The sequence below is a fragment of the Sceloporus undulatus genome, chromosome 2 (assembly GCF_019175285.1).
Source record: "Sceloporus undulatus isolate JIND9_A2432 ecotype Alabama chromosome 2, SceUnd_v1.1, whole genome shotgun sequence".
Lineage (NCBI taxonomy): Eukaryota > Metazoa > Chordata > Lepidosauria > Squamata > Phrynosomatidae > Sceloporus > Sceloporus undulatus.
Window position 1 is genome coordinate 71953158 of NC_056523.1, and position 13943 is coordinate 71967100.

The 13943-nt window shown below is 41.7% G+C and overlaps 1 protein-coding gene across 4 annotated transcripts in view; it reads left to right on the top strand.

The window, feature by feature from the left end:
- The window catches only part of DNAH1 (dynein axonemal heavy chain 1), a 234667-nt gene that overhangs the window by 35101 nt on the left and 185623 nt on the right, over nt 1-13943 (top strand). For 3 of the 4 annotated variants that reach the window (XM_042449836.1, XM_042449837.1, XM_042449839.1), the window contains 5 exons: nt 1938-2236; nt 3539-3689; nt 7484-7677; nt 10370-10595; nt 11369-11488. In XM_042449836.1, coding sequence (XP_042305770.1) covers nt 1938-2236; nt 3539-3689; nt 7484-7677; nt 10370-10595; nt 11369-11488 — 990 coding nt within the window. Of the gene's footprint in view, nt 1-1937; nt 2237-3538; nt 3690-7273; nt 7386-7483; nt 7678-10369; nt 10596-11368; nt 11489-13943 lie in introns of those variants that run through there. The other variant, XM_042449840.1, reaches the window with a different exon arrangement.

The window sequence follows — 13943 nt, forward strand, 5'->3', positions numbered from 1 at the left end:
ATCCGGTACAGATGGGCCTTGTGGCATGTCTTGATGACATGCTAGGGTTGCCTCGGGGCGTCTCTTACAAATGCTCCGCAACCCTACTATGTCTTCTGTCCATGAAAATGGCGCGCCCTGTACAGATGGGCGCTGGCTTTTTGACACAACAGACGCCTAGCGTCCGCATGTCGCAGCACCATAATGATGTTGCGAGTGCAGCATTGGCGCACTGCGGTGTCATTATGGTGCCTCAAAAAGAACCTGCTTTTTGCGGGTTCTTTTTGCTCCACCAGGAAGCCGCACGGTTTGTCTGCTGCGGCTTCTTCGCGGAGTAAACCAGGGCACCGGCAGACCACCCTTTTTGGGCGATCTGTACCAGGCCATAGTTACCACTGTGTGCAACTTAACCACAGATATATTGAGGACAAAGTTCCTTAGAGGAAGAAGTATGAGATGCTCCTTCAGCGTAAGCAGGTATTTTTAAAGGCAACACAGTTTTTCAGACACTGTTTTCAGTTTTGATTCTTGGGCTCCAGAGGTTTTACTTTCCCAAAGCAGGCACATTGGGTTGTTTGAAGACACTAGCTTCCCAAACTCCCCAAATGTCTTTAATCTGTAATCCACCTCACATTTAAAAAGCAGCCTGGAGGTTAAGAAGGAAACAAGTTTAAAAGAAAACAATGGGAAATGTACATGTTGTTTTTCTCAGGGGATAAAGCTGTTTTGTGTGAAAGATGGGCAAGGTTCAGCATTTTGCTATTTCTTTATGAAATGTAGCAGCACTTGTATATTTCCCCCCTGAAAATGTAAATGGATATTAGAAGGAAGAGCTCTAACTCTCATATTTTAGTAACATCCAGATTTCCCCCCTCAGTTTTTAAAAGCCAGTGTTGCACACTTACCCAAAAATAGATGGAGAGATGAAAATAAATCTACAGGGAAATTTTTGTCTTGATGTAAATTGCTGTGGGAACAGTTGGTACCATTATCAGACTGTTACTGAAGTTGAACTTGCTGCATGCTATTCTGTGGGTAACCCCCCCCCCCCCCACACACACACACATATAGTAAGTCCCTATTGCCTGCTTTTTCTAAGCAAAGCAGCTTCACATTACAATAACATCTAAAATCCACCATCCTTTATTGGGCCAATCAAAATGCAGAAAATACATGATGCAAGCTTTCCAAGCTCTACTGGCTATCTTCATCAGGTAAATGCATTAAAATCATACAGGATAAAAAAATAAAATAAATATGATGCTGTTAGTTATAGGCCTGCATTTTGTCCCAGTGTTGTTGGTGTTGTTCTTAGTTGAGATGGTGGGGAGGAATATCTATGCTGGCAGCCCCCCCCCCCCGGCTGTCTGGCACAGATAACAAAGTATTCCAAAGTCCAGGAGATAAAATTTAAATGTTATTAGCAATACAAAAGGTACTTTAACACCTTTGCCTGATGAAGAAGCTAGTGGAACTTTGAAAGTTTGCATGTGTTTGTGCATTTTGGTTATTAATAAAGGTATCACTGTTTTGTGGATTTTGGATGTTGTACTTTGGTATATAGCCAACACAGCTCCCCTGAATAAGCTTCATAGTGATGATTTGAGAAGTAAAGAGAGGAGACTTAACTTGTGCCCCATTCCATTTTTTTTTTTTGCTGCTGTCTCCATCCACTGACCTCATATATCAGAACATTTCCAACCTTATGAATCCTCCATGTGATATTGCCTATTGAAAGATGCAATTGTTCGTTTATGATTTTTAAAATAACGTGTATTTAAATAAAATGTATTTTAAAAAGAAAAGAAAGCCAAATATATACAGGAAGCTCCTTACCTCATGCTCTCCTTGCTGTTTTTCCACTGGAAATCAGCTGCCGTTCTCCAGATTTTGTTACATAGTTATGTGTGTCTATCAGTACTGAAGCTGACGTTCTTTGTTGTGTTATTTTCCCCTAGATATCAATGTTCCTAAAGGACACTTGGATCAATACTTTAAAGATAGCAGTGAGAAGTAGTCTGAGGGACATAGGCAAAGGCTGGTACAACTTATATGAGACCAAATGGGAAGTATACCAGATGTCCAAGCTTCATCAACTGATGGAGCTTATCAAGTTTATGTTGCAGGACTCTGTACGTTACCTTGTCCAGGATTCATTAGTGAACTTCACCCAGCTTTTTGTGGATGCCTGCTACAGTGTCCTTAATTGTCCTGAAAAAATGGAATGGGGAAGTGACCTTGTTAATAGTCCGTACAGGTAAGGAGAGATGAGTGGAAATGTTTCAAGTTTGGGGAAAGGGGAAAACACACTGATCAATGTATTCTATTCATATGACTAGAGGTTTCCTTTTTTGTACTCTGAAGAAAAAATTTATATCTGGTCTGTCATTTATAAGGCCTCTGATGAGTGATACTGCTGTGCATAGCACTGTCTGTCAGAACAGAGCACACTATAGTTATGTCCTCTCCTGTGGCAGGCTTCAGTTTTCCCGCTGCAACAGGTCTGATTAGCAAAGGCTGGGACATACTTCCGCATTTCTCATTTTATGATTACTGGCTTCTGACAGACAGGAGTTTCAGGGTACAAAGTGAAATCAGCAGAGCATAGGCCACTGCGTTTATTAGAATATCCTATGTACGCTGACCTAGAATGAAACAGAACTGAAATGTGAGATTGCCATGTCCTAATTACTGCCTACAAGGACCATTCCTAAAGCACCCTATATCAGCAGGTATAATGGGATTTCCAATTCCAGCTTCCCCCTTCTTCAGTACACCAGAGAATGGCAATCTCTCAAGTGTCTCTTGTTGGGATATAAAGTCTCAAGGAAAATGTACAATGTGGGTTTTAATAGTAACCAGGCATTAAAGGGTTACTGTGAGCCTGGGACACACTGGTTTCACTAATTTGGGGAAACTGGGAAGTGTTTGTCCTGGGCTGAAATTGAATGACTGTAGGAATCATCTGGATTGTTCTGTGTGCAGCAAGATAAAGCTAAAGGCTTTTCCTGTTGTCAAGAAAAGCAAATGCATCACCCAGACACCTTTCCAAATGGTGCATGCTGATCTGGCCGGTCCCTTCACTAAATCTGTGGGCAACAGTAGATATCTGATGGATGTTGTCGATAGGCATAGTTAATTCATGTCATCTTGATAAACTGGTGAAATGGGCTGAAACAATAGACTTCACATGGGGCATGTAATCTATTTTAAAATGCATATATTAAGACAAATGTAAACAAATTGAATGTAACTCCATTGAGAATCGTAAAGATGAAAGTAAGAAAGCATAGTACTAAGGAAAGCTGAAGGAATGAAAACTATGGTTGCACTTTGTACTGTATATAGTACTGAGGAAAGTTGAAACTGAAGGAATGAAAACTATGGTTGTACTTTGCCTATACCTGGACTCAGTGATCTCTAACATTCTTTACAGTTCTGTGAGTCTATCATTGCCAGCTTAGTGGATCTTTTAAAAAAAATTCAACAAAGAAGGTACTGCTGGAAGCTATTCATTTTTAACAATCTCAGCAGTCTCCATGTGTTCTCCCTATTGCAGACCACGAAAAAATCCTCTGTTCATAATTGATCTGGTTCTCGACAATTCTGGTGTTCATTTCAGCACACCTTTGGAGAACTTTGAGACATCTGTTGTTTCTCTGTTTAATAAAGGAATCTTGGCTACCCACACCATACCACAGCTGGAGAAAGTAAGTTATTTGTAGAATTTGAGATACCTTACTCGAATCATATTATTTTATTCCACAGAAAATACACTTAGACCATTGCATTTTGGCTGAAAATAAATACTAGAGAGGGAAGCTACAGAGCACCTGTTACTGTTCCTAATTATTACCTTATTATGACATTGCACTAGCACTGCAGGCATTTTATATTAGTTATTGTAGAGTAATATGACAAAACTAATGCTGAGTGCTGGAGATTTCCAGGCCAGTTCACCTTTCTGAAAAACAGTGCTGTGGCTCATATTTCAGTGAAATTTGGAAAAGCTGAAAGTGTGTGGGAACACAGCTTAGGGATAATGAAAAGTCTTGAATTATTTTCTGTATGCATATGTTCATCCATTCTAAAATTACTGTATACTGAGATGTAGGAAAGGAAGAGTTGCTTTGATTTCTTAGCCTTAATGTGTTCACCGGTGGCACAATGGTTAAATGTCAGTACTGCAGCCACTCACTCACAAACCATAAGGTTGTGAGTTCAGTAACAGCCAGGGGCTCAGGGTCGAGTCAGCCTTGCATCCTTCCAAGTTATAAACCACTTAGAGACTGGTTAGTGTGGTATGAAGCGGTATATAAATGAAACTGCTATTGCAGTTCAGATAATATCAGCTGAATCTCAGTTGGCATTCCAGACGTCATATATAGAGCAACTCATGTGTAGACAGCAGGGGTTCATGGACAGTTTTGCAGAAGGAGGATTTAGCTAATATTTGTGACTTATTTCCAGAGGATCCATCTAACATTTATAGTATTGAGTAAAACATACCTCATCAAATTACATGTGCTAGCAATAATGTCTGCTGTTTGTGCTGACATTAAAGTAAATGGCACTGTATAAGATGTGTGATTACATGTTTCATACATTTATTACCTCTTTATCTAGTGGTGCTTTATCTTCTTTATTATATCAGTATTGGATAACTCAACACACATCGTTATTAAAGTGACCTTCAGAATAAATTAAAGATTATTTGTCCACAGTTTTTGAAATGTGTTGCTATTGATTTTGGCTAAGGTGAGAAGTCATTTTTCCATCAAGAGCTGTCTTTCACAGCCCATTTCTTGTTTCCTTTATATTCTTTCTATAAGCATTGTTTAAGGAGGCTGTAAGGAGGGTTGCAGTACCATCTGTTTAAAGGAGGAGACTGTGACAGGCAAAAACAGTCCCTTATTCTTCTTAGACTGGCTCTCAGTCTCACTGTAATAAAAAGCCCAGCTCCCGTCCTTTCTTCAGCATTATCCCCTACTCACTGAGTGACCTTGGGCAATTTGGTGTTGACTTATAAAGCCCTAAATGGCTTGGGCCCAGGATACCTGAAGGACCACCTCTCCCCGTACATTCCGTCCCGCACCCTCAGAACATCTGGGCAGCAACTACTTAGGGTGCCAGGGGCCAGGCTGACCTCTACTACGAGGAAGACATTTTCCACCGCCGCCCCGGCCCTTTAGAACACGCTGCCCACAGAGCTCCGCTCGGCCACCTCCCTGGCCCAATTTAGAAAGGATTTAAAAACCTTTCTATTTCAGGTTGCATTCCCCGACTAAAGTCCAGTGGGCCTCCCTTCCTCTTTTGTGGCAAAGAGGACTGGCTAATGGGGGTTTTATTCTGTTTTGTGTATTTGTTTTAATCCTGTTGTATATTTTGTGTTTTTACTGTTGTTAACCGCCCTGATCTTTGGAAGGGCGGTATAAAAATAAAATTTTATTATTATTTATTATTAATTCTCAGTCTCTCAGCCTCCAAGGATGGCAATGTCAAACTGTCTCTGAAGAAACATTCCAGGAAGACCCTGTGATAGGTTCACCTTAGGGTTGCCATAAGTCAGAAATGACTTGAAAGCAAACAACACACAGTTTCATCAGGGTCCCCCTTTGTGTCTAGAAACCTCAGTTCTTACTCCAGTGTCCAGATAAGTTGGTGTAGTTGATAGTGTGTTTCTGACAGACTGTAACTTTTATTGTAGTAATAAGTATAAGATCTCTCAGTCAAGTTCGAATTCAATAACCCTTTAGTCATATCAGGTTATATGATTATATAACAAATAATTCCCCTTCAGATATTACGTACTTCCTCTTTCTATCACATCACAATACACAACCACAGCCCTTCCCTTCTGAAGGTGCCTCTCTCTGAGGTCCCTTTCTGCTAATTCTCCTCCTTTAAACTGACATTCTTTTCCTCTTCTCAGCGTTTTTACGCCTCCCATACACCTCTGCTGTGATAGTTTGGACATTCCATCTTCCCAGCTACAGATGTCAATTTTGGCTGCAGCTCACTAGGCAGATGTTCCAAAGGGGTCTGTGTCACAGAGAGCATTAGCTGGATTTGGTTGTTTTATCTAAATGCCAGAAAACGATAGTAAATGAGGCTGCAAGAAGGTGATGCTGTGTTCCCAGCAGCCAATGGGGAACAAGTTGTTTGCTTGGCTCCCATTGGCTGCTGGGAAGCCAACCAGAGGGAAGACTTCAATCTTGCAGTCTTCATTCTGGTCGGTCAGAGTGGCATATATTGCTGTGTTCCCAGACAGTTGGGCCAGTTCTCCTTCTGTGTGAGGAGCTCCAGGCTACCCTCCCACCCTAGATTCTAGGTTCATTTGGCAAATTGTATTTTGCTTTGCATGCTTTTGTCACAACTATGCAGGACAGGGCATGGGCTTGGGATATGGGAAGTTGGAATACCCTGGTAAATGTATGGATGGGGGTCCCCTTATGGGACCTGGAGTGGAGAATGTGGCGGAAATGGCTGGCCCAGGTGAGGGGTTTATGCATTACCACTACCCCAAGAGGAGGTGTAGAAATTCTTGCTGAGAAAACTCCCGTTTGGGCGAATTCCCATTGCCCCACTTCCTAGCAGAGACTGGAGGTTCATCTCATCTGGCAGAGGATAAAGGTCGGTCTCACTGGTCAGCAGGCGGGTTGTCCAATGCCCTGATCCAATCCCATGCATGTCCTAACTAACTATAGCTGTAATCAATAAATAGTTGTGGCCATTTTTATTCAATTCTGTGTGTGAGTCTTTATTCAGGCAGAAGCAGACTCACACCTGGACATGCACATGATACTGTATAGACAAAATACCTGCTCTCTGAACAGGATGGAATGTTTGCAACTATAGGTAGGCCACAGCTATTCATTACGGCTGCATCTCACTGCAGAAATAATCCAGTTTGACACTACTTTAATTGCCATGGCTCAATGCTGTGGAATTGTGGGAATTTTAGTTTTGTGAGACATTTATCCTTCTTTGTCAGAGAGCTCTAGTGCCACAACAAACTACAATTCCCAGGATTCCGTAGTAATGAGGCATGACAGTTAAAGTGGTGTCGATCTGGATTATTTCTGCAGTGCAAATTCAGCCTTGGAACAAATGAAATTACCCTTGATGTGGGTAATTCAAATAAGGTTCTTTTATAAATGTGTTTCTATATTGTGATCCTTCCAGACCTCTGTTCATACTGGTCAAATTCTGGTAACTATTATTACGCATCAGTGTTCCTGCAACATGGAACTCTGAAGATATATGGGACTACAGCTTCCATCTTATCCGATAGCATGGCCATACTTGCTTGAAGAAATTGGGAAGGTGTCTTCCAACAAATTTCTAAGATATCATCTTGTGAAAGGCTGCTACACAGAGACACTCTCTCACACACAGAAACATTGGTGGGTTTTAATTTTATACAGTTGCTTTGTTGGAAAAAATGGGAGTAGATGGCAATCTAGTTTATGATAAATGATTATTCTTTTTGTCCCCTTTTCAGTATGTGCTTGAAAATATATTCATCTGTGGCACACCACTGTTGGAGTCTGTGGGCATAAATGAGCCAGCAGTGGTAGAGCTGCGGAATACTATCTGCACATGCATCTGCAAAGCACTGATCCCACTCCAGGCTTATGCCAAGAATTATGAAAAATACTTAGAACTGAATAACCGTGATATCCATAATCTTCTAAAGTAAGTCTCTTTTAAATGATGCTGTGGGAACTAGTATAGGAAATTCTAAAAACTGGGAGGATGGGTTGATGAACTCCCTGCTTCACTGACTTAATTTTCAGTGACAAATGTTTTCTTAAAAAAAGGTTTCTCAAAACACATTGACTTGGATCCTAAGCTGCTCTTCTCTTCACATAAGAAAAGGTCATTTTCATCACCTACAATCCATCTGCAGCCCTCCTCCCCAGATATCTCACTCCACTCTCTGGATATGTCAGGGAGCAATCCACAAATGCATGGATTGTATCCCTTGCACCAGTTCCAGATTTAGATATACAATATTCTGTTCCAGCTGTGACCACTTAGGATTTTGTGTCTACTGAAGGACATTGTGAAATAGATCATATTGATTCTTTTTGCTATAATATCTTTGTGGTACATCACTGGGTTTTTTCGCTAATGCTAACTAAGAGTGTTTGAGTCCCTGTTTTTTTGTTTTTGTTTTTTTTACTATAACAATTCAGGTTGATAACATGAGTAAGGTAATACTTTTACTTTTCATAAAACTACCCATATTTTAGTGCAGTTTCACAGATCAGATAACAACTAACAAGAATTTTCCTCCAGTTGAACACTGAACAGGGAACTACAAGCCATGTCTTCTCTTTGTCAGATGTGATACCCTGTTCAAACTTTACCTTTTTCAGTTTACTCTTAAAAATCTCAGGTATATCACTAAAAATCAAAATACTCAAAGTAACACTTCATAAGCCTTTGCTTTTTTTAAAACTGGTCTTTGCCCCAGAAGTACTTGCACCTTTCTTCAGTCCAAAATGCTCAAAGGCTGGTTTCTGCTTTTGTGTTTTTTTTAGAGTGATTCTGTCTTGTAGCACAACAAATTCAGCTTCCTGAGCCTATTCACCAAAGTTTAATATCGTTGGATATCAGTGAATATATTTTCTCACATACTTAATGCTCTATTTTCCTCCTCTAACATTCAGTTTGTCGTATGTGATTTTTCTTATTACCCTCTTATTAATATTTCTCTTGCTGTTCGATGAGCACTTGTAATCACCATCTAAGAACCTTGAATCTTACAAAACTCTAGGTTGCCTTTCATAATCCATCTCTCCTTTTTCTCTCTTCACTCAGATGGGTTCGGATTCATTTTGTGGTTATTTGCCCTTGATATTTCTTTGTATTTTTGTTTTGTGTAAGTATGATCTTTTTGACTATTTTCAAACCTTTCTATTTCTTCATTACTTTCTCCAGTAACAAAGTATGTATGGCAGTGGTGTCGATTTGGCTGCTGCTTTTCTTACACAAATTAAGACCTACATCAAGTTCCAAATTAAAGTAGCCAACATGACTTTGAGGTCTTGAGACATGATCCCCGCTTTTCATCTTATTAGCATAGGCACTGAAAACTGTCTTCACCTGCACTCGATTCCTCTGTTCTTATGCAAAATTATAGCCATAATAATAATAATAATAATAAGAAGAAGAAGAAGAAGAAGAAGAAGAAGTTCTATTTCTATTTTCCCACCCCTCCTAACGGATCGAAGCGGGATTACAACAGTATTTCAACAACACATATCTAAAATTACAAAATGTCTAAAATTACAATTTAAAAACATTTTAAAACCTTGTAATAACAAAGTATGACAGTACAATATTAAAACCACAATACATCCTGTGATAAAGTTATCTTAATTTTTCCTGAGGTGAAGTTTTATTCTGTTTTTATAGGAGATCAGGGGGTATGTTTGCCGGAAGAGGTGTGTTTTTAGTGCCTTCTTAAAGGCATCTAAAGTTGGAATCCTTCTGATCTCTTCCGGAAGATTGTTCCAAAGCGTGGGCGTCATAGCAGTGTATGCTCTTTGGGAAGTAGTTACTAGTCTGACTTTTGTGTGAACCACTAGATTCTTCCCAGTCATTGTGTTTGTTTACCTAGAATAAACCCCATTAATTTTACTGCTACTAATTTTGGTGTAAACATGTATGAGAGCTGGCTGAACAGTCTATGGCAATACACAGATTTTTGAATGACAAAATCCTGGGAGATTTTGAATGACATCAAAGAGTGAAATCCTATGCATGTCTACTGAAAAAAAATCACTGAGTTTAGTGAGACTTATTCACAAATAGATGTGCATAGTATTACAGCCTGGAATGAAAATACAAGTTCATTTGAATGATCTCAAAGGCTTTTACTGGGGTAATACTGGCAGATGTCTCTTTTTGGTTACTGCAAGAAGTGGGGATTCAAAACATCCTGTGTGCAATGATGCCAAACCGCCTTAAAAGCCATCTGTCTCATGTTGGTAAAGAGCAGAAGGCAATAGAAGAGCATCTGGATGTGTCCCTGTAGCTAGATGCACAATGAGAAAGACATATTCTGGACATCCTAGGATACCTCCAAACATCCCAAAGGATGAAAGGGGCATAGTCACCACTATCCCTCGCTCTGCACTAGCCATGCTTATTGAGAGGGTGGGACCAGCATTAGAAAGGTAGGTTTTAAGGGAGGGAAGAGGACAAAAGGAGCATGGTTCCACTTGGGCAGAATTTTTCTCTCCATCTCCCAGTGCAGGATATTGCCCATTATTTGTCAAGTATATACAAATGTGAATACACAAGTATGTTCTGGAGTGTTGTGTTCAACTCTTATTTGGGTAACTCTTTCCTTAATAATACTTCTGTGTATTTCTAGACAATATGAAGACCAATGTCCCCCTGCTCAAGAAGTGAGAGAGATCGTAAACATGCATTTAACAGAAAAGGACTTACTGGACAACAGTTTGCCCAGCAACATGGTCATTGGTCCCTTTCATCTCAGTGTTGAAGGTGTAAGGCAAAACCTCTCCAAGAAATGCAAAGCTTTGGCCACTTCTATGCTGGATATATTAGCTAAGAATTTACACAACCAAGTGGAAGATGTGAGTTTCATAGCTTGTACTTGTCACCTAAAGAAGTATTTTATAGCCAAGTTGGAAATGTGCAATTAGAAGAAAATATTTTGGCTGCAGTCATAAACATTTTTTCCAAGACCTCCTAGAATGCATAAATAAAACAGAACAACTCTGGTGTGAGACGAACAGCCAATTAAATCACATGGTTCTCTGCAAAAGGGGAAGCATCAGACAGAAAGTTTGATAATTCTCCTCTTTCCATTCCTAAGCATATTCATGAGCAAAATTGTTATTTTTCAGTATTATCCTGTAAAGTATATTCGGTGTAGTCTGCTGTTTTCATTTTAGTCATGTCTAATGCCTTTCTAATAGTGACAGTCAGTTTGCTGCCTTGAAATGAAGACCTATGTCACAGTGGTTCAAGATCTAGGACCCAAACTGCACATTACAAGGAATGCTCAGTTTCCTCCACCTCACATTTTTTCCCTGATGTTCCACAATAATATTTAGAAGAACACACATGGTGTAATTGGTGTGATTAGAGTTCCTCTGCTCCAAATCCACTTTGTTTGTGGAGACATTAATAGGACAACATAAAGCATGTCACATGTTTTCTTAGGTAATTTTTGCCATGAAGTTGCAGGAAGATGTCACTATTCTTATAGGCAGCAGCCATATATTCTTCATAATATGTACTTCGCCCTCAGTTTCAGTGATATTAAATATATTTCTTTTGTCTCAGTTGACTGAACTATTTGTTTCAGTCTCAACGTTCACACCTTCATAACTTTTTTCTGCAGATCTGTGAAGCCTTCAAAGCCATCAGCCGAAAAATTTATGAAAAACCAAACAGCATTGAGGAATTAGCTGAGCTGCGGGAGTGGATGAAAGGAATTCCTGAGAAGCAGAAAGCTCAGGAGGTAATGGGAACGTTAGGCTTCTTTAAGAGCATGGTTGTGAGGCCATGAGGGCGATGTTAAACATGCTGAACTTGCCTTTTCCTTGACTTTATATTACAGAAGCCATTTTTAAAACTTCTCTTAAAACCAATAAATATGTATAGACCTAATAAACTAATATTGAGTGCTTTAAACACAATGTTAGATATATGAATATCTGCCCCCTGGGAAGAAGCTATAAATCTGTGTTCTTGGTGAGAAATTCCTTTTGTTTAAGGCTAGATAGCTAACTTGGAGATTCTGAGAACTCAGTTTGATTTTGGAAAACAAACAGTACCCCCAACCTGAAGTCACTACAGTACCAAAGGATGTTTCTACATGACCATGTATTTAATGAATTGGATTCTTTTTAGGACACATGAAAATAGCAGTTGATGGTTTTTTGCTTGCTGGTATGCACACCATATTAACCGATAGCCTTTCTTGTTTTCCTGTCCTCCTTACTGCCCACCTGCACTCCCATTGGATGGTTCCCTTGCCAGTTTCCCTTGCCTGGCTCCTCGCCCCATTTATGGAAATGTACAGCTTTCAGGAAAGAAGAAAAGACAGAGAAGGAAGGGCACAATGAGAAGGAAAGAGATTTCTAAAGTTTATTTTAGTTCCAACTGCTATCTCCCCACAGCAAATCACTCAAATCTGCCCTCTAGCTGCCATATGAAGCCAACTTAATCTGCTTTACAAAGGGGCCATTCAGACTACATTTTATCCCGGTTCCCAAACTGGTTTAAAAGTTGGAAGTTCTAACTCACACCGATTTTTCACTCCCCGATTAGGGGCTTCCACACCAGATCCAGGGCAAATCCCACTTAGCGCAATGTTTATGAAAGCAGACTATTTACCCATTCTTTCTGTAAAAACCGGTTCTTCCCTGCTGCCGGCAAATATGAATTCAGCTCCAGTAATGATCAGGTCAAGTTCAGGCAGGGATTTAGGTCAGAGGGCGGGCAGTGATAGGATCATGCCTCCCCTCTGCCATCGGCTTTTTGCAAGCGGCTTTCCCCCCCTTTTTTGTAATTTTATTGACAGATTATGCGCATGCTTGTGCTACAGATGGGTACATATGGATAGAATGTGTATGCTTTTGCTACATTTCTCTTTCGTTTGCTTGCTGCCACCCCCTCGCCAATGTTAGCCTCACCACTCTCATTGTTGCAGGCAGCAGAGGGATACCTCTTCTGTCTTCTTCCCCCTCTCCTCCTCCTCTTCCTCTTCTTCCCTGTCGCCACTGCTGCGGCTCTTCCTTCTCCTCTTCTCTCACCTTCTCTGCTTTCCTCCTCCCCCTCTTTATCCCCCTCTCACCCTCCTGCTGCTGCTTGCCCTCCTTTTTTTCCTGCTCCTCTTCCCCTTCTCCCCTCTTCCTCATTCTCCCTCCTCCTCCTCTGCCAATGCCACCACCCCTGTGGGCTCTTTCTCCTTCTCCTCCTCCTGACCTCCTCTTCCTCCTGCTCTTCTTCCTTCTCTTCCTTTTCCTGTTCCTCTTCTTCCTCTTCTCCCCACGCCTTCTCCTCGTTCCTCCTCTTTTTCCTCCTTTTACCCCCTCCATTGCCCTGTTGCTGCTCGTCGTCATCGTCCTCCTCCTCCTCCTTTTCCTTCTTCCGCTCCTCCTCTTTTGCCTTCCACTGCCCTGCGCTGCTACTTTTTTAGCTTCTTCATTCATCTCCTCTTTCCCTCTCTTCCTCCTCTTCCCGCTTCCTCTGTACCTGCAGCCAAAAAAGAGGAAGAGCAGAGTAGAGGAGGAGGAAGGAAAAGTAGGCCAAGTGGTGGCAGCGTGAAGGAGTGGGGAAAGGGAGCAGGAGGAACGCACAGGAGGCGGGGTGGGCTGGGAGTGACACCCGGGAGCCGAAGAGCAGCATGTTTGCTTGACCCTCGGCCCCCAAGGCAGGCAGGCGGGCAAGGCAGGCCAGGAGGGGTCCCTCGACCACTCAGCCAGCTGGCATTCCCTCCCTCTGGAGAGGCCAAGGGCTGGGTAGAGCAGAGTGGAGCCGAGCCTATTGGAAGGTGGTGGGCACTCGGGTTTGAATCAGGCGGAGGGCACGGCCTCCTTCCCTGCCTCCCTCTGTCCCTCCGCCGCCTCCTGGTTTCTGCCGGGTCACCATGCGCCACGGGGCTGAGGAGGAGGATGGTGGGCGGTGGCCGTGGCCATGGAGTGCTGCTGACTGAGAGGCCCTTCCCCCCTCCAAAGCAGGAGCAGGAGCTGGGTGGTGGCAAGTGAGCTGCCTGCCTTCCTGGTTCCTTCGCTTCTTCTGGCCTCCCAAAGTCCCCCGCGAACAAGTTGACAGAATATGCGCACACTGCCGCCAGTTTTTTTTAAAAAAAGGAGGGGGGGAGAAGGCCCCATTCAGTTGGCCAATGGATTGACAGCAAAGGAGGCTTCATTTTAAACCAGTACCGCATCAAAGTAAAAGATAGTGGGTAC